Source organism: Mytilus californianus, unplaced genomic scaffold (genome assembly GCF_021869535.1).
Source record: "Mytilus californianus isolate M0D057914Y unplaced genomic scaffold, xbMytCali1.0.p SCAF_7, whole genome shotgun sequence".
Classification (NCBI taxonomy): domain Eukaryota; kingdom Metazoa; phylum Mollusca; class Bivalvia; order Mytilida; family Mytilidae; genus Mytilus; species Mytilus californianus.
Genome location: NW_026262723.1, coordinates 108,609,615 through 108,628,765, shown reverse-complemented (window position 1 = coordinate 108,628,765; position 19,151 = coordinate 108,609,615). Strand labels below are relative to the sequence as shown.

The 19,151-nt window shown below is 35.7% G+C and overlaps 1 protein-coding gene across 2 annotated transcripts in view; it reads right to left on the bottom strand.

Annotated features, from left to right (window-relative positions):
* Nucleotides 1-19,151, bottom strand: part of LOC127709812 (putative pyridoxal-dependent decarboxylase domain-containing protein 2) — a 50,939-nt gene that overhangs the window by 30,700 nt on the left and 1,088 nt on the right. For both annotated transcript variants that reach the window (XM_052215467.1, XM_052215468.1), the window contains exons 2-6: nucleotides 17,857-17,933; nucleotides 16,321-16,395; nucleotides 10,522-10,629; nucleotides 9,266-9,421; nucleotides 4,166-4,355 (exon numbers count right to left, since the gene is read on the bottom strand). In XM_052215467.1, the coding sequence (XP_052071427.1) occupies nucleotides 4,166-4,355; nucleotides 9,266-9,421; nucleotides 10,522-10,629; nucleotides 16,321-16,395; nucleotides 17,857-17,933 (606 nt within the window). The remainder of the gene's footprint in view (nucleotides 1-4,165; nucleotides 4,356-9,265; nucleotides 9,422-10,521; nucleotides 10,630-16,320; nucleotides 16,396-17,856; nucleotides 17,934-19,151) is intronic.

The following is a 19,151-nucleotide window of genomic DNA, read 5'->3' as shown; positions in this document are numbered from 1 at the left end:
TGTCTAATTTGTTGACAAATATAAATATTCGTGGTAAAAAAAAGACAAAACATTGCGTATGAGGGTCTACATGGAGTTAACAGAATAGACAATTCGGGCAAATCTGATGAAAAAAAAACGAAAATTCGTAGTTATAGGAAATTAACCCAACGAACAGCAATTGAAATCTCCTCCCCATCAAATTGTACCTCACGACCTGTATAATGCTGGAAGTGGTTTAATGTGCTTTTGGAACACCCTTTAAAAATATGAGTAGGGTTCTGCAGGCCACGGCTTAGGTAGCACTTCACAGTTAGAAAATAAAATTAAAATTGAGCCACAGAATGTTTAATAATCTTCCGATCCTGGCCTTCTAATACATTAGGCCAACTGCAGCGCTTGTGTCATACATGCGAAACTACACACCTATCTATGGAGTGCTACCTTACTCGAATGCTCCCGATACAGTTATGCTGATGAAGATATAATGAAACTAATAGAACCGGGCGTTTTTAACGACCTTGACTGGCTATACATATATATGGAAGTTTTTAACGACCTTGACTGGCTATACATTGCTCGGTCGGCTATATAGGGGGAATGGCACGGTGCCCACCCCCTTTTTGTTGGAAAATAAATGTTGATTATATAGGGAATCACTTAAGAATGATTAGCAGTTAGTGCCCCCTCCCCTTATATAAAAAAATCTGGATCCGCCACCGAGAACAAGTTAAACTAATACAAATAATGCCGAAAATGGAACATCTCAAGTATATAAGGTAATCACACTCCCACTCCCGAAACAAAAAAAAACCGTCATGTTATTGCAATCTAATAACAGTTATTTAATTCGCTATATTATTGTTTTCATTAGTTTACAAGTTGTGACCTTCGAAATTGTTTTATTTAATTTTCCTATAGACTTTTATGGTAACCCCCTTTGCCCCTAAAAAACAAATAAAATAAAGTTTCCCTCCCACAAGATTCAAAACTTAAACGTTGATTTGAAAAAAAAACTTGATTTTAGATTTTCGGTTATAAATTGAAATGAACCTTCTAGAGCCTCAACTTTAACGCGCACAATAATGTCAATCATTACACATCAAATTTAACCCTAAATTGACATTCCACAATCGGTCAGTAACATCACCTGTGTTTATAGTTACATGATATTTCCCGCCGTTGGAAAATCTCGTGCAGTCGACACAATTGATCTGAGTTATTTTTAACATTCTCTTTTGTGAGCGAAGTCAAGTTTAAGATCAAGTTGATTACAGATATTTTTGGCGTGCATTATTTCATTATTTAAAATGTTCGGTCTACATTCGTTACAGTCTAATTTTTAATCAAAAGAAACGTAACATCATTTCTTTTTTTTTTGTTGGCAATTATAGTAAATTAATCTCATCCCGGAATGTATATAATATACACTTTAACATTACACCTGAAAGTGCTTTATAATAAACGGAGAAACTGTCTAACAATTAAAATTTAAAAGAATATTATCTCTCAGGCTTATTTTAAGATGAGTGATTGTTGGTTGCTTAACTTCCAGTGGCAAATATTCCATGCATGTCAGGACGAACTTAGTTTTAAGATCGCACTCTCAAAAATAATTGAAAAACAATAATGATCAGAAAAACTTTTATTCATGTAAAATAACCCTCCAATCTTTTAATTATAACTTATTTATTTTTCACAATGTAACAGATTAGTTAACAAGACGTGCATTGAGGTATACATGTACGCAACTTTCATATCTTTTAAATGGAACTTTTTTGTCTAAAAGACAACCTACGAGTTAGCGAAATCGAGTTTGAAAGGACTGCATTGTGCGTAAATACATATACATATTATGAAACGACGGTCGGTGTATTACCAACATACTGCTATACCAGTTGACCCCTGATATCAACTAAGGTTAAAACTTTCCCCTGTCCGTCAGAAATGTAAAGCTTCAATTCAATGTTGACACCTGTATCAAATAAACAGATGGTTCATTGTATTTAGTTCCAATAAACGGTTCTTTTTGTATAACCACAGTTGAATAGTAATTCAATAAAACAAATGACGGATGAACTAATTAATTATGAATATGAAATAATGTCCAAATGTTCCTATATACTAGTATACACATTCGGACTACAATTCGCAACTTGTTATCTCATCGAATCATGTTGTTTTGTTTATATATGCCTTCAACCCTAGGAGTATAAATGTGCATTTCATTAATAAAGATTAATGGATCACACAGGTAAATCAGATCGTAGTAAAAATTCATATTTGCCAATGAAATTTAAATGATCTCTGGCCTCGGACATATACATATATTTTTCTATTAAACAAGTCTCAAATCAGTATGTGACATCTTGCCGGATTACGGCATCTACAGTAATAAGACTATTAGTACAGGAACTGATTTCTTTTCTAAACATGACAATAAAGAAGAATTTTATAAGGTGAGAATATTTGTAGTTGTGTATTTCAAAGTTACCGCGTGTATTCATCCTGTTCAGCGGTCACATTAAAATAGATTTTTCTTTATTGAACAATAACCAAATTCGATATTTAAATATTAAGTAACTTTATTATCTCGACTGAAAAGGGTAATAAGACAGTTTTTTTTTTATCTGACTGTAAACATTGTATATATCACAACGAGCTATTAATAACCGTCGCTCACGCACCAATAGTTCTATTGACGACTCAATACACACCAGTTTTATCGGACCAACGGCTAATTCCCGTCGACACTGTATAATGGATTATGTAAACATCTATATACAACGATCTATTAATAACCGTCGCTCACGCATCACTGGTTCTATCAATGACTCAATACACACCAGTTTTATCGGACAAACGGCAAATTCCCGCCGACACGGTAAATCTCCGGATGACATGCATAATTTTCTGTGACACAGCAAATTTACGATGAACCTCTAATTATTTTCCGTTCCGCGCAGATTATCCAAAAATCGCGGTCATTTGCCAAATAGGTCTACCAGTGCCCAGGACTGAAGGTTACATTGATGTGCTGATTTACATGAGGACTGAAATACACAAAGATAACTTGCTACCCCAGGACTGGATGTTACATTGATGTGCTGATTTACATGAGGACTGGAATACACAAAGATAACTTGCTACCCCAGGACTGAAGGTTACATTGATGTGCTGATTTACATGAGGACTGGAATACACAAAGATAACTTGCTACCCCAGGACTGAAGGTTACATTGATGTGCTGATTTACATGAGGACTGGAATACACAAAGATAACTTGCTACCCCAGGACTGAAGGTTACATTGATGTGCTGATTTACATGTGGACTGGAATACACAAAGATAACTTGCTACCCCAGGACTGAAGGTTACATTGATGTGCTGATTTACATGAGGACTGGAATACACAAAGATAACTTGCTTCCCCAGGACTGAAGGTTACATTGATGTGCTGATTTACATGAGGACTGGAATACACAAAGATAACTTGCTACCCCAGGACTGAAGGTTACATTGATGTGCTGATTTACATGAGGACTGGAATACACAAAGATAACTTGCTACCCAAAGACTGAAGGTTACATTGATGTGCTGATTTACATGAGGACTGGAATACACAAAGATAACTTGCTACCCCAGGACTGAAGGTTACATTGATGTGCTGATTTACATGAGGACTGGAATACACAAAGATAACTTGCTACCTCAAGACTGAAGGTTACATTGATGTGCTGATTTACATGAGGACTGGAATACACAAAGATAACTTGCTACCCCAAGACTGAAGGTTACATTGATGTGCTGATTTACATGAGGACTGAAATACACAAAGATAACTTGCTACCCCAGGACTGAAGGTTACATTGATATGCTGATTTACATGAGGACTGGAATACACAAAGATAACTTGCTACCCCAGGACTGAAGGTTACATTGATGTGCTGATTATCATGAGGACTGGAATACACAAAGATAACTTGCTACCCCAGGACTGAAGGTTACATTGATATGCTGATTTACATGAAGACTGGAATACACAAAGATAACTTGCTACCCCAGGACTGAAGGTTACATTGATGTGCTGATTTACATGAGGACTGGAATACACAAAGATAACTTGCTACCCCAGGACTGAAGGTTACATTGATGTGCTGATTTACATGAGGACTGGAATACTTACTTGTAAACATAGGTAATTTGTCACACCAGGTTTAGCTGATGCACTGACATATATAACAGGAGGTCTGGAATACAAGGCTTCAAATCCTTCTGTAGGGTACTTAGGATATTTCTGGTACATTGCCAATCTACAAATCTTAACCAATCCATCCATCTCTTCCTCATGATAAACAACAGAGGCGTCTCCAAATCTGTTTAAATACAATTGTTTTCAGGTCAGCTTTATTTTGAAATGTTTGAACAAAATCTAATATGATAATTAAATTATTAAAATTTCAGTAAATGTCATGAAAACACATGTAGAGAACCAACTTTTCCTTTTATCAAACCCTTGGTTAGCTGATGTTCAAGTGAAGAGTTTGAATAAAAATAATATTAACATGATTAATCATTTAATTATAACCATGCAAACTGACTGCTGAATTATTGAATGGTTCAATACTAGGAGTTATCAAATGTAAGTTAATTTATCTTTCCATTAAGTTCCTTACTATTTCACTTTAATGGAAACAAAAATACTAAAACAAGTTAATCAGAAACAAAACAAAACTAGAGGCTCTCAAGAGCCTGTGTCGCTCACCTGACTCTACTTTGGTTTTGGAAATCATGTAAAGATAGATAAAAATCATAACAGATACCCAAATAATGATTGAGGCCAAATTTTGATTAATATTGGTCCCGTTATTTAATAAAATATCCTGGTGGCCATCTTGAACAGTAAATCGGCAACAAAGTAGCAACACTTGGTCAGCACTTCATAAGGAACATTCATGCCATGTTTGGTTTCATTCCATTCAGTGGTACTCTAAAAGAAGACATTTGTATGTATTTCCCATAGGGTCCTATGTTAAACTAACCCCCCCCCCTTAGCGGCCATCTTGGATGATGGATCGACTGCAAAGTAACAACACTTGGTCAGCAACTCATAAGGAACATTCATGCCATGTTTGGTTCAATACCATTCAGTGGTTCTCTAAAAGAAGACAATTGTATGTATTTCCCATAGGGTCCTATGTTAAACTAAGTCCCCCGCTGTCGGCCATCTTGGATGATGGACCGACTGCAAAGTAACAACACTTGGTCAGCATCTCATAAGGAACATTCATGCCATGTTTGGTTCCATTCCATTCAGTGGTTCTCTAAAAGAAGACATTTTTATGTATTTCCCATAGGGTCCTATGTTAAACTAAGTCCCCCGCTGGTGGCCATCTTGGATGATGGATCGGCTACAAAGTAACAACACTTGGTCAGCACCTCATAAGGAACATTCATGCCATGTTTGGTTTCATTCCATTCAGTGGTTCTCTAAAAGAAGACATTTGTATGTATTTCCCATAGGGTCCTATGTTAAACTAAGTTCCCCAATGGCGGCCATCTTGGATGATGGATCGGCTACAAAGTAACAACACATGGTCAGCACCTCATAAGGAACATTCATGCCATGTTTGGTTTTATTCCATTCAGTGGTTCTCTGAAAGAAGTCATTTGTATGCATTTCCCATAGGGTCCTATGTTAAACTAAGTCCCCCGCTGGCGGCCATCTTGGATGATGGATCGGCTACAAAGTAACAACACTTGGTCAGCACCTCATAAGGAACATTCATGCCATGTTTGGTTTCATTCCATTCAGTGGTTCTCTAAAAGAAGTCATTTGTATGCATTTCCCATAGGGTCCTATGTTAAACTAAGTTCCCCGATGGCGGCGATCTTGGATGATGGATCGGCTACAAAGTAACAACACATGGTCAGCACCTCATAAGGAACATTCATGCCATGTTTGGTTCCATTCCATTCAGGGGTTCTCTAAAAGAAGTCATTTGTATGCATTTCCTATAGGGTCCTATTTTAAACTAAGTCCCCCGCTGGCGGCCATCTTGGATGATGGATCGGCTACAAAGTAACAACACTTGGTCAGCACCTCATAAGGAACATTCATGCCATGTTTGGTTTTATTCCATTCAGTGGTTCTCTAAAAGAAGTCATTTGTATGCATTTCCCATAGGGTCCTATGTTAAACTAAGTCCCCCGCTGGCGGCCATCTTGGATGATGGATCGGCTACAAAGTAACAACACATGGTCAGCACCTCATAAGGAACATTCATGCCATGTTTGGTTTTATTCCATTCAGTGGTTCTCTAAAAGAAGTCATTTGTATGCATTTCCCATAGGGTCCTATGTTAAACTAAGTCCCCCGCTGGCGGCCATCTTGGATGATGGATCGGCTACAAAGTAACAACACTTGGTCAGCACCTCATAAGGAACATTCATGCCATGTTTGGTTTCATTCCATTCAGTGGTTCTCTAAAAGAAGTCATTTGTATGCATTTCCCATAGGGTCCTATGTTAAACTAACCCCCCCCTTAGCGGCCATCTTGGATGATGGATCGACTGCAAAGTAACAACACTTGGTCAGCAACTCATAAGGAACATTCATGCCATGTTTGGTTCAATACCATTCAGTGGTTCTCTAAAAGAAGACAATTGTATGTATTTCCCATAGGGTCCTATGTTAAACTAAGTCCCCCGCTGTCGGCCATCTTGGATGATGGACCGACTGCAAAGTAACAACACTTGGTCAGCATCTCATAAGGAACATTCATGCCATGTTTGGTTCCATTCCATTCAGTGGTTCTCTAAAAGAAGACATTTTTATGTATTTCCCATAGGGTCCTATGTTAAACTAAGTCCCCCGCTGGTGGCCATCTTGGATGATGGATCGGCTACAAAGTAACAACACTTGGTCAGCACCTCATAAGGAACATTCATGCCATGTTTGGTTTCATTCCATTCAGTGGTTCTCTAAAAGAAGTCATTTGTATGCATTTCCCATAGGGTCCTATGTTAAACTAAGTTCCCCGATGGCGGCGATCTTGGATGATGGATCGGCTACAAAGTAACAACACATGGTCAGCACCTCATAAGGAACATTCATGCCATGTTTGGTTCCATTCCATTCAGTGGTTCTCTAAAAGAAGTCATTTGTATGCATTTCCCATAGGGTCCTATGTTAAACTAAGTCCCCCGCTGGCGGCCATCTTGGATGATGGATCGGCTACAAAGTAACAACACTTGGTCAGCACCTCATAAGGAACATTCATGCCATGTTTGGTTTTATTCCATTCAGTGGTTCTCTAAAAGAAGTCATTTGTATGCATTTCCCATAGGGTCCTATTTTAAACTAAGTCCCCCGCTGGCGGCCATCTTGGATGATGGATCGGCTACAAAGTAACAACACATGGTCAGCACCTCATAAGGAACATTCATGCCATGTTTGGTTTTATTCCATTCAGTGGTTCTCTAAAAGAAGTCATTTGTATGCATTTCCCATAGGGTCCTATGTTAAACTAAGTCCCCCGCTGGCGGCCATCTTGGATGATGGATCGGCTACAAAGTAACAACACTTGGTCAGCACCTCATAAGGAACATTCATGCCATGTTTGGTTTCATTCCATTCAGTGGTTCTCTAAAAGAAGTCATTTGTATGCATTTCCCATAGGGTCCTATGTTAAACTAAGTTCCCCGATGGCGGCGATCTTGGATGATGGATCGGCTACAAAGTAACAACACATGGTCAGCACCTCATAAGGAACATTCATGCCATGTTTGGTTCCATTCCACTCAGTGGTTCTCTAAAAGAAGTCATTTGTATGCATTTCCCATAGGGTCCTATGTTAAACTAAGTCCCCCGCTGGCGGCCATCTTGGATGATGGATCGGCTACAAAGTAACAACACTTGGTCAGCACCTCATAAGGAACATTCATGTCATGTTTGGTTTTATTCCATTCAGTGGTTCTCTAAAAGAAGACATTTGTATGTATTTCCCATAGGGTCCTATGTTAAACTAAGTCCCCCGCTGGCGGCCATCTTGGATGATGGATTGGCTACAAAGTAACAACACATGGTCAGCACCTCATAAGGAACATTCATGCCATGTTTGGTTTTATTCCATTCAGTGGTTCTCTAAAAGAAGTCATTTGTATGCATTTCCCATAGGGTCCTATGTTAAACTAAGTCCCCCGCTGGCGGCCATCTTGGATGATGGATCCGCTACAAAGTAACAACACTTGGTCAGCACCTCATAAGGAACATTCATGCCATGTTTGGTTTCATTCCATTCAGTGGTACTCTAGAAGAAGTTCAAAATGTAAAAAGTTAACGCCGACGACGGACGACGGACGCCAAGTGATGAGAAAAGCTCACTTGGCCCTTTGGGCCAGGTGAGCTAAAAAGGTTCTATGAACTTCTATCAAGATTTTGTTATGAAAACCATTTGCAAAAAAATCATACTGCGAAAATGAAATATAATTTTTGGAGTTGTTAATTCTTCATTGGTGTTACAAGCTAACAATTATAATTTCATTTCAAAAAAGAATGTTTTTTTAATTGATTAACACATTCATCAATTTGGATGTGTTTTATTGTAACAGTACTGTAAGTTCAGATATTATTGCAAGGTTTTTATAAAAGCAAATAATGCGACCGGGTGAGTTTTGCAATAATAACTGGCATTCTGATATCTGACACATATATCTGTATGCAGAATTTCTTGACATTGCAATTATTCATCTCAAATATTTTTTCCATTCTCCCAAAATCGCAATAAATGAATGCATTAATTTGAGAATTAACAGTAATTTAAATATATCATACCAGTCCTTTTTCAATCCCAAAGTTCTTTCTTATGATTAATTCAGTGGTTTCCAAGGAAAGATAACCTGTTCCTGCATTTACAACTTTACCATGACTAACATGAAGAGATTTTTAGATGAACACTTGTTGACCTCTCAATGTCTAGTTTTATATTGTATTATAAGGTTGCTGTTTCACTGATATTATATACTGTGGATTCATTTATTTTCGTGGATACCAATTTTCGTGGAGAGGAAAACTTGCATTTTCATGGATATCTAATTTCAGGATTTTACTTGTCTATAGAAAATTTGTGATTTGTTGAACATTTAAATTTGTGGTTCCCCTGTACCCACGAATTCCACGTAAAAATTGGTATCCAACGAATAATTATGAATCCACAGTACCCCACATTTCCTATAATTCAAAAGACTGTTCAAAGTCCAAAGTCTGATAACAACAGTACAATACCTGAAAAGTCTTGACAACCAAAGTTCACAGTCTGATATAATTTTAGTTGTGAATGTCTTTAGATGTTCTTCATCTAAGGTAGAGACATAAGCTGACAGACTGTGGGCAGTCAGGGCAGCTCTGGCATGACCGTCTAATTCTTGTAACTTAGCACTTCTGGAAATGAAGATATAGTCATTAGCTTTTTTTTCCAATTAAATAAAAGTTAAAACTATTTTTTACATTTAATATATATGTCCCATATATAATTCTGGAACAGATCTAGAGATATCTAAAATTGTTTTTTTGTGTTTTTGAGTTTATTGGTTTATTGTCTGGTTGATATTTACATGCATCAATTCCTTTTCATAGAGAAATGGTTTAATCGTGCCTTCCCTTGGTTTCTTAATTTAGGCTAGATATGTTTGAGATGAGTTATGGGTTGCACATGTATATTAACTCTGAGCCAAATGAAAAAGAAACTTTTCAGCTACCGGTGTTTATTATTTCTGGAAATTCCTACTTTTGGTAATGTTATTCATAAGGAATTGTATTTAAAAATATAAAAGAACAGATTTCCAATGTCCCCCCTGTTGCCCATATTTTATATTTCCAAGGGGCATAACTCTTTTAAAAACAGTCGATCAGCCACCATTATAAAACTTGTCCAAGATATTGCTGATATTAACCTATAGTATAAGTTTTATAAAAATCTGGCAAGAATTGTACCTGTGAGAGCGCTAACAAGGCCATTTTCCATAAATTTAATATTTCCAAGGGGCATAACTCTTTTAAAAAAGTCTATCTACCACCATTATAAAACTAGTCCCAGATATTGCTGATATTCACCTATAGTATAAGTTTTATAAAAATCTGGCAAGAATTATACCTGTGAGAGTGCTAACTAGGCCATTTTCAATAAACTTAATATTTCCAAGGGGCATAACTCTTTTAAAAAAGTCGATCTACCACCATTATAAAACTAGTCCGAGATATTGCTGATATTAACCTATAGTATAAGTTTTATAAAAATCTGGCAAGGATTGTACCTGTGAGAGCGCTAACAAGACCGGACAGACTGACGAACGCCCAGTATTTCCATGTCCCCCTCAACGCGTTACGCGGGAGACAAAATTTTTTTGGGAATTGTCTTATGATCTCTACAGGATCTTCATGCATGACTCAATTTTCTGCAGTTTATGACGTAATTGTTGTTACCATATTAAAAACTTTACGTATCTAACAGAAAATTGATATAAAGCTGTAAATGAACTTACGATTTTTCCTCTTTCACTGCTACAGTGCCCTCTTCCTGCACATCTTCTGCATTACCAAATAAAATCAAGTCTTCTACTTTATTCATGATTTCTTTCATTTCCTGTCCACTGAAAATAAAAACAGTCATGTTGGTTGTCAATGAATAAAACTTTGTTTTTAAATTAGTCAAAACTGAGTAAACTGGACCCTGAATAAACCGGTTTCCTGTCCATTTCGGCAGAAAATTAAAGTCCCATTTTCCCCTTTCAAAGTCTTTGTAAAAAATACCCTTTGTAAACCTGACCCTGTGTATTCCAAATTCTGGTCTAATTATGCAGTCCCAATACTCTTAATTACATTAATTATAACCTCTCAAAACTGGTTTGTTTAATTAATTTAACATGATAACAGTATTGATCGATGTACTGTGCAATCAAAACATAATTGTTTATACAAGATAATTTTTCAGGATAATCAATTAGCAAGGTGATAAACCATAAACTTACAGTAGTGAGCTTTATAATTGGAACACTATTAAGTTTTAAATCAAAATTAACTAAAAGAAATGCAGAATATATCTGGGATAGAACTTATGTTGTAACTTTGATAAATTTTTCCAATCACGAAATAAGAAATTTACATCGTGTTTTCGAAATGCTGGGTTCCCTGTTGTGAACCCCGAAACCAATGACCATGATAATGAAGAAGACCCAGATGACGACATTCCATTGTCGAGTTTATGGGTACCATACATTGTAGGACAATGTTTAGATCATGATGAAATTTCGTTTGATAAAAATTCTTGCTTTTTAATCAGCTATACCAACTTAGGAAATGAACAAAGGAAGTAAAACAAAACTCTCATTGAACAATTCAAACAACATGAGGATTCTAATGCAAATGAAAACAATGAACTCAAAGTGAAAGTGAAACTAATGAGAAGGAGACTGATGCTACCGAGGTCGTTTTGACATATTAGGATATGTAATCAGGGAACAAACCAATTTCTGAAATTTCTTAAGCCAATGAATACGAAGACTCAAAACAACGATCCTGCATAGTTAAATGGTGAAAAGGCAGGGAACACTTGTAATGTTTATGTCACAATATTTTCACACAAATCATGACATAACTTTTAATAAAAGATTTTTACGGTATTTGTATTTATTAGTTTACAATTTACAATGAGACAGAACTTTTACATGCAAAATATCTGACGTCACAAGTCATTAATTTCCTGTTAAAAAGGAAACCTGAATAAACAGACCCGCTGTCCAAACCGGACCCTTTCCATAGTCCCATAGCCGGCCAGTTTATACAGGTTTTACTGTATTTGAAAATGAAATAAAATGCTTCGCTGAGCACAGCCTGATATGACTGCAGAATTGGAACCCTGAACAGTTGGGGCAAATTTGGACACAATATTCAAGCTTGATACTGTCTGAATTTGGATTGTGATCAAATTTTTGACATAATATAGGTTTCTGACACAAAATAAATGTGGTCAAAGATCTTATTAATCCATTGCCCAATACTGTGCAATTGAAGATTTCTTCTTGAAACTTTTCAAAAATTCGAAATTTTAAAAATTTTGAAAAAAAATATGAATCCCTTAAAAAAATTGGGAAAAAAATCCCCCCCCCCCTCAACTTTTTGAAACCCCCCTTGGAGTAATAACCCCAAAACTCCATCCCAGCCTTTCCTTTGTAGTATGGAACCATGTAGTACAATTTCAGAGAGATCCATACACTTACACACAAGTTATTGTCTGGAAACTAGAATAAACTGCTTCGCTGAGCGCAGCTGGATACGCCCGCAGAGGTCCAACCCTGAACAGTTGGGGCAAAAATGGACACAATATTCAAACTTGATACAGGTCTGAATTTGGATTGTAATTAAATGTTTGACATATTACAGGTTTCTGAATAAATGTAGTCAAAGAACTTGAAATTGGTTATATGAATTGAATTTTTATATTCAATTAAAGATTTCTTGCTGTTGTGCAATACACTGTGCTGTTGCACAATGCTGTTGTCAGACTATAAACAAATAAAGTTCAATTAATTCTCAATGTCATATTAGAAATTTATGAAAATCAAAAGGGAGCTTACATCAATAGATATAAACAATTCACCAAAGTTTCATGAGAATTGCTGACAGCATTTTTGAGTTATTGTCCGAAAATTGGAAAATCCCCTTTTTTTTAAATGAATAAAACCCCATAACTCAGAAATGTAAAATGTAAAATTTATAAAATTCTAAAGGGAGCTTACATCAATAGATATAAACAATTCACCAAATTTTCATAAGAACTGCTGAAAGCATTTTTGAGTATTTGTCCGAAAACTGGAAAATCACCCTTTTTTTTAATAAAACCCTGTAACTTGGAAACGTAAAATCTAAAATTTATAAAAATTGAAAGGGAGCTCATGTCAATAGATATAAACAATTCACCACAATTTCTTGCAAGTTGGTGAAAGCATTCTTGAGTTATTGTTCGAAAACTGGAAAATCCCCCTTTTTTAATGAATAAAACCCCATAACTCAGAAATGTAAAATGTAAAATTTATAAAATTCTAAAGGGAGCTTACATCAATAGATATAAACAATTCACCAAAGTTTCATAAGAACTGCTGAAAGCATTCTTGAGTTATTGTCTGAAAACTGGAAAATCCCCCCTTTTTTAATGAATAAAACCCAATAACTCGGAAACGTAAAATCTAAAATTTATAAAAATCGAAAGGGAGCTCATGTCAATAGATATAAACAATTCACCACAATTTCTTGCAAGTTGGTGAAAGCATTCTTGAGTTATTGTCCGAAAATTGGAAAATCCCCCTTTTTTTAATGAATAAAACCCCATAACTCGGAAACATAAAATCTAAAATTTATAAAAAACGAAAGGGAGCTCACGTTAATAGATATAAACAATTCACCAAAGTTTTATGCAAATTGGTTAAAGCATTTTTGAGTTAATGTCCGACATGTTGACTACGGACGGACAGACGGACGGACGGACGGACAGAGGTATACCATAATACGTCCCGTAAACGGGCGTATAAAAATGCTTGTTTTTGGCCCTTTTTTGGCCCCTAATTCCTACATAATTGGGGCAATTAACCCCAAACTCAATCCCAGCCTTCCCTTTGTTAAATGGAACCTTGTGGTACAATGTCAGAGAGACCCATACACTTACACACTAGTTATTGTCTGGAAACTAGAAAAATGCTTGTTTTGGCCCTTAATTCCTAAACTGTTGGCCCCATAACCCCGGCCCCATAACCCCTAAAATGAATCCAAACCTTCTATTTGTGGTATTAAACATTGTGGTACAATTTCAGAGCAATAGAAATACTTATACACAAGTTATTATCCTGAAACCCTTTTGGGCCCCTCATTCCTAAACGGTTGGGACCATCATCCCCAAAATCAATCCCAACCTTCCTTTTGTGGTATTGAACCTTCTTAAAAATTTTTATAGAGATCCATTCACTTAAACTCATGTTATTGTCCGGAAACCAATGTGTCTTCGGACGCAGACGCAGACACAGACGACGACAACATCATACCATTATACGATCCCAAAAAAATTTTTGCGGTTCGTATAAAAACCTCTGTCTATTGCTTTTAAATGTTTAAGTACAGCATGATTAAATAGAAAAGAAAAAAAAATTATCTATATAAACATAAATGGCAACATATTGTATTGATAATTAAGTTTATAAAAGTAAAAAAAAAATCAATAACTTGAACCATACTTTAATATCTCTGTAATGTATCATAGTTTTTCAATAACAATAAACTGCTTTGCCGAGCACAGCTGGATACGACAGCAGAGGTCCAACCCTGAACAGTTGGGGCAAAAATGGACACAATATTCAAGCTTGATACAGGTCTGAATTTGGATTGTAATTAATTATTTGACACATTATATGTATCTGACACAGAATAAATGTGTCAAAGAACTTGAAATTGGTTGTATGATTTGAATTTATATTCAATTGAAGATTTCTTGCTGTTGTGCAATACACTGTGCTGTTGTGCAATACTTAGTAAATCTGTTTTCAGACTATATACAAAGAATTAGCAAAATAAATTATGACCCCCAATTTATTTCTTTGGAAAATTGACAATTTCTAAAATCTTGAGGGAAAAAAAATTGCCCCCCCCCCTTTTTTTGCTTCTGTGCAATACACTATGCTGTTGCGAATTGACCCCCCCCCCCTGTTTTTGCAAAAGAATTGTGAAATCTGAAATGAGAAAAAAATTGTCCCCCCTCCCATTTTTTTTCACCTCCCCCCTTTAAAAAAAAATAATTTTCCCTCAACATATGGTCATAATCTCAATTCAAATTTCCAATGGGAAACCAAATGTCTTCGGATGACTCTGACATGAAATTTTGCGGTCGTATAAAAATGATCTATAGAAGAATGCTAGGTGGATATAGTAGACAATATTTTAAAATCTCTACCATGGGTGAAGCCCTGGACAAGTGTTTACATTAATGAACAACAGGTTGTGTGAAAATGTTCAAGATACAAATATTTATTACACAGCTAGGGTCTGGAAACAATTCAAAGCATATAAACATATAAACAGAAAGAACGAACCCTTTATAACCTGAATTTTGAAATTTGAGTACTGCGCATCAAATGGCAAATTTAAAACTCTCTACACCTTTTTCCCAGTCAACCCACTTGCAGCGCCTAAGTTAATTTGTGCTCAATATGCTTGTACCATTTGGCAATGGACATTAAGCAAACAATCAATTTATTGATGTCAAGGTCATTAGTAGTTTACCTGAAGTATTATTACTGATTACATGAAAGCAAACTATATAGAGCACTGTATGATAAAATAATTCAAGACAAGCCTTTTTCAGTGTTCATTAAAAAAGTTAAAGAAATAATACTACAGTGAAACCTCTCTAAACTAAACTCATTTGGATCTGAGGAATTTATGACACACTTGACAAGTGTTTGGTCTTCACAGGTCAAGCATTGACAGGTGTTTGGTCTGCACAGGTCAAGCATTGACACGTGTTTGGTCTGCACATGTAAAGCATTGACAGGTGTTTGGTCTGCACAGGTCAAGCATTGACAGGTGTTTGGTCTTCACAGGTCAAGTATTGACAGGTGTTTGGTCTTCACAGGTCAAGCATTGACAGGTGTTTGGTCTTCACGGGTCAAGCATTGACAGGTGTTTGGTCTGCACGGGTCAAGCATTGACAGGTGTTTGGTCTGCACAGGTGAATCATTGACAGGTGTTTGGTCTGCACAGGTGAATCATTGACAGGTGTTTGGTCTGCACAGGTGAAGCATTGACAGGTGTTTGGTCTTCACAGGTCAAGCATTGACAGGTGTTTGGTCTGCACAGGTGAAGCATTGACAGGTGTTTGGTCTGCACGGGTCAAGCATTGACAGTTGTTTGGTCTGCACGGGTCAAGCATTGACAGGTGTTTTGTCTGCACAGGTCAAGCATTGATAGGTGTTTTGTCTGCACAGGTCAAGCATTGATAGGTGTTTGGTCTGCACAGGTCAAACATTGACATGTGTTTGGTCTTCACAGGTCAAGCATTGACAGTTGTTTGGTCTTCACAGGTCAAGCATTATTTAAAGAATATTCATTGTATCTTCTGATAGTTATAGAGACTAGCTTAAACAGGTTTCTTGCAACACTGTGTTGAGTTTAGTCACGATTCATGAAATATAGCATTTCTCTTCTGAAATTGCTCTCAAATTTACAATGCCTTCAGGATGGGTGATTTCTATGTATTAAAGTACAGCCGGAAAAAAATATTACAGTTTTTAAATAGTTACCCTCCTTTCAGGGCCTCAGGGATGTGTGATGTTTGTCTGTCTTTAAGCCTTTGTTTCCTCTGATCTTCCATGTCTCTGAAAGCAAAGAAGAAGATATATTTCTAATATAGGTTGTATTATTTACATCATGTAATCTTTAAAGGGAGAAGGGGAACTGATCACTGCTAACAGAACCAATATTCTCTTATTTGAATAATTCAACAAAGTTAGAAAATCAGGGGGGAAAAAATCTATTCAAGTAAGCTAGAAAGTGCTAAACGTGATATAAATATTCACTAAATAATATTTGTTCACAGTATTTCGTTATAAAAACTGGCAACATAAACATGTTCTGTTCAAGTTACACCTAATGTAATGCAATCATATCATATCAAATGTCATTGTTTTAAATTTAAAGCAACATTTAATCATGCATTTTCAATCCTTTTTTAATGATTTCCTATTCTCAATTTTACATCATACAAAAACAATTGACTGAGCACTGGCATTTATATGTTGACCAATGAAACTAATATTCCAGGTTTTAATTTTTTTTATATATCAGGTTGTAAAAAGTAAAATCACAAAAATACTGAACGCCGAGGAAAATTCAAAAAGGAAAGTCCCCAATCAAATGGCAAAATCAAAAAAACAAACACATCAAACGAATGGATAACAACTGTCATATTCCTGACTTGGTAACCATGTACTGGATTGTTGACAATAAAATCAATCTGTAACAATCAAATATACTGATCTCATCAAAAATAGGAACAGTATAGTTTTGTCTGATTTCAAGCTGGAGTCAAACAAATGACTTTTATCTTAATTATGATACTATTGCACATATAACTTGATATACTAGAAAATATATATATTTCATATCTAACTGAGTTCTAATGATTGTCATATTGAGAAGTGTAGTCAAACTGGAAAAAATGTGAAATAAATTTTGTAAACAATTTTTGAGAATTGAGGAAGATTTGCATTTTTGTGGATATTTGATTTTGTGGTTTTGCCAAAGTCTACATAAACCTAATAGAATTTGGCAATTCATTGAATATTTAAGTTCATGGTTTACTTGTACCCATGAAATCCACGAAAATTGTTATCCAATGAGTAATAATGAACCCACAGTAGTTTAAAATTTGTACCCCCAGATGTGTAAGTATTTAATGCACAGGTGTAGCATTGTCAACATGTAGCAAAAAAATCCTCTCAAATTGGTCCTGGTGGTGTCTTGAACATGCAGTTAGGTGTCAGCTTTTGCTCTGTATATTGTGACTTAGAGATGAAGAACAGCAATAAAGCACTGTTTCACTGCTTCGGGTATTGTCAAGTGCTTGAAGTGATTTTGTTTCATGAATTAACAAACCATATCCCTTCTATTCTGTGACAACTTCAAAATACTTGTTAAATAAAGTGATGTATGTAAATCAAATAGAAAGGAGTAGTGAGAGTAACCTTTGACCCATCACTAAATAAATACAAATCAATAAAGCATTTTCAGGTCTTCAAATCTTCAGTAGCATGTGACTAGAGAATTAGTGTACATACTTGCTGATCTTGTCCAGTATATCTGTATTGGCCTGTACATGTCTATTTAAATCTTTCATCATGGGATCCATAAACATCTGAAAATATACATAAAAACATTACATTAACTTGTAAACTATGTAAAAGTTTCAAAGTCAATGAACCATGAAGAGGGGGTGGAGCTATATAATCTCCATGGAAACAATACTTACAAATGCCAATAAATTTGCATACCAAATATCATTGACTTAACATTAGCAGTTCATCTTAAACTGATCTTATCACAAACTAATACATGTAAACTAAGCAAAAGTTTCAAAGTCAATAGGCCATGACTGAGGGGATGGGGCCAAATATTTTCCATTGAAATGAGATGTGCTAATGTTTATACAACTGAATACCTTTTATTCCAAGGTTGATAGGAGCCTGTAATTCAGTTGTTGTTGTTTGTTGCTGTTTATCATATTTGTTTTTCATTTATTGTTTTGTACATATTAATGAGACCGTTAGTTTTCTCGTTTGAATTTGTTTCACATTTGTCATTTTGGGCCTAAAATAGCTTACTACATGTGCTATGTCGTAATGGTTTTGAAGGCTATACTTCGACCTATAGTTGTTAACTTCTGCCTCATTTGGTCTCTGGTGGTGAGTTGTCTCATTGGCAATCATACCACATATTTTTATTTTTATAATGTATATCAACATGAATTAGTTATATTTTCAAGATTCTAAATCATAGATTTTTGTGTGAATTTCAAAATCAAGTTTCAATAAACTTGTGACAAACTAGATACCTCCTGCCATATACATGTAAAGATGTCAGCAATTGACAACCTGCTACCAGTAAATGCCTTCAACAAGCATCCAATAAAGGAAAATGAAGTACTTCCCCTTTAGCAGACCCCATTAAAAGTAAGGAAAATTTGTATTATTATTTGTGAAAATATTGGGGAAAACTATCCAGTGGTGTATCTGTTAAGGATAAATAAAAGATTTGTCTGGCATTTCTGGAGAGGTGTGATAAAATGTAGCCACAAGCATAATGGATAATGAAAACAGTTCATTTTCAAATATAAAGTCAGTGGTCGTCAGTCAGTTTTAACTATTTTCAAAATTTTAGCGACTTATACAACCATTTCGCTGACATGATTATGCCATGATGTTTGGATGAAATGAAAGAGACGGCATGAGTTGCAACAGTTGCCAATAGAAATAAAGAAACTATCAAATCTGGAACAACAATACTAAAGTGACTGTTGGAAAGCAGATATTGTTTGGATTCAGAAGGATTTGAGCATTTAATTATAAAGGATAAC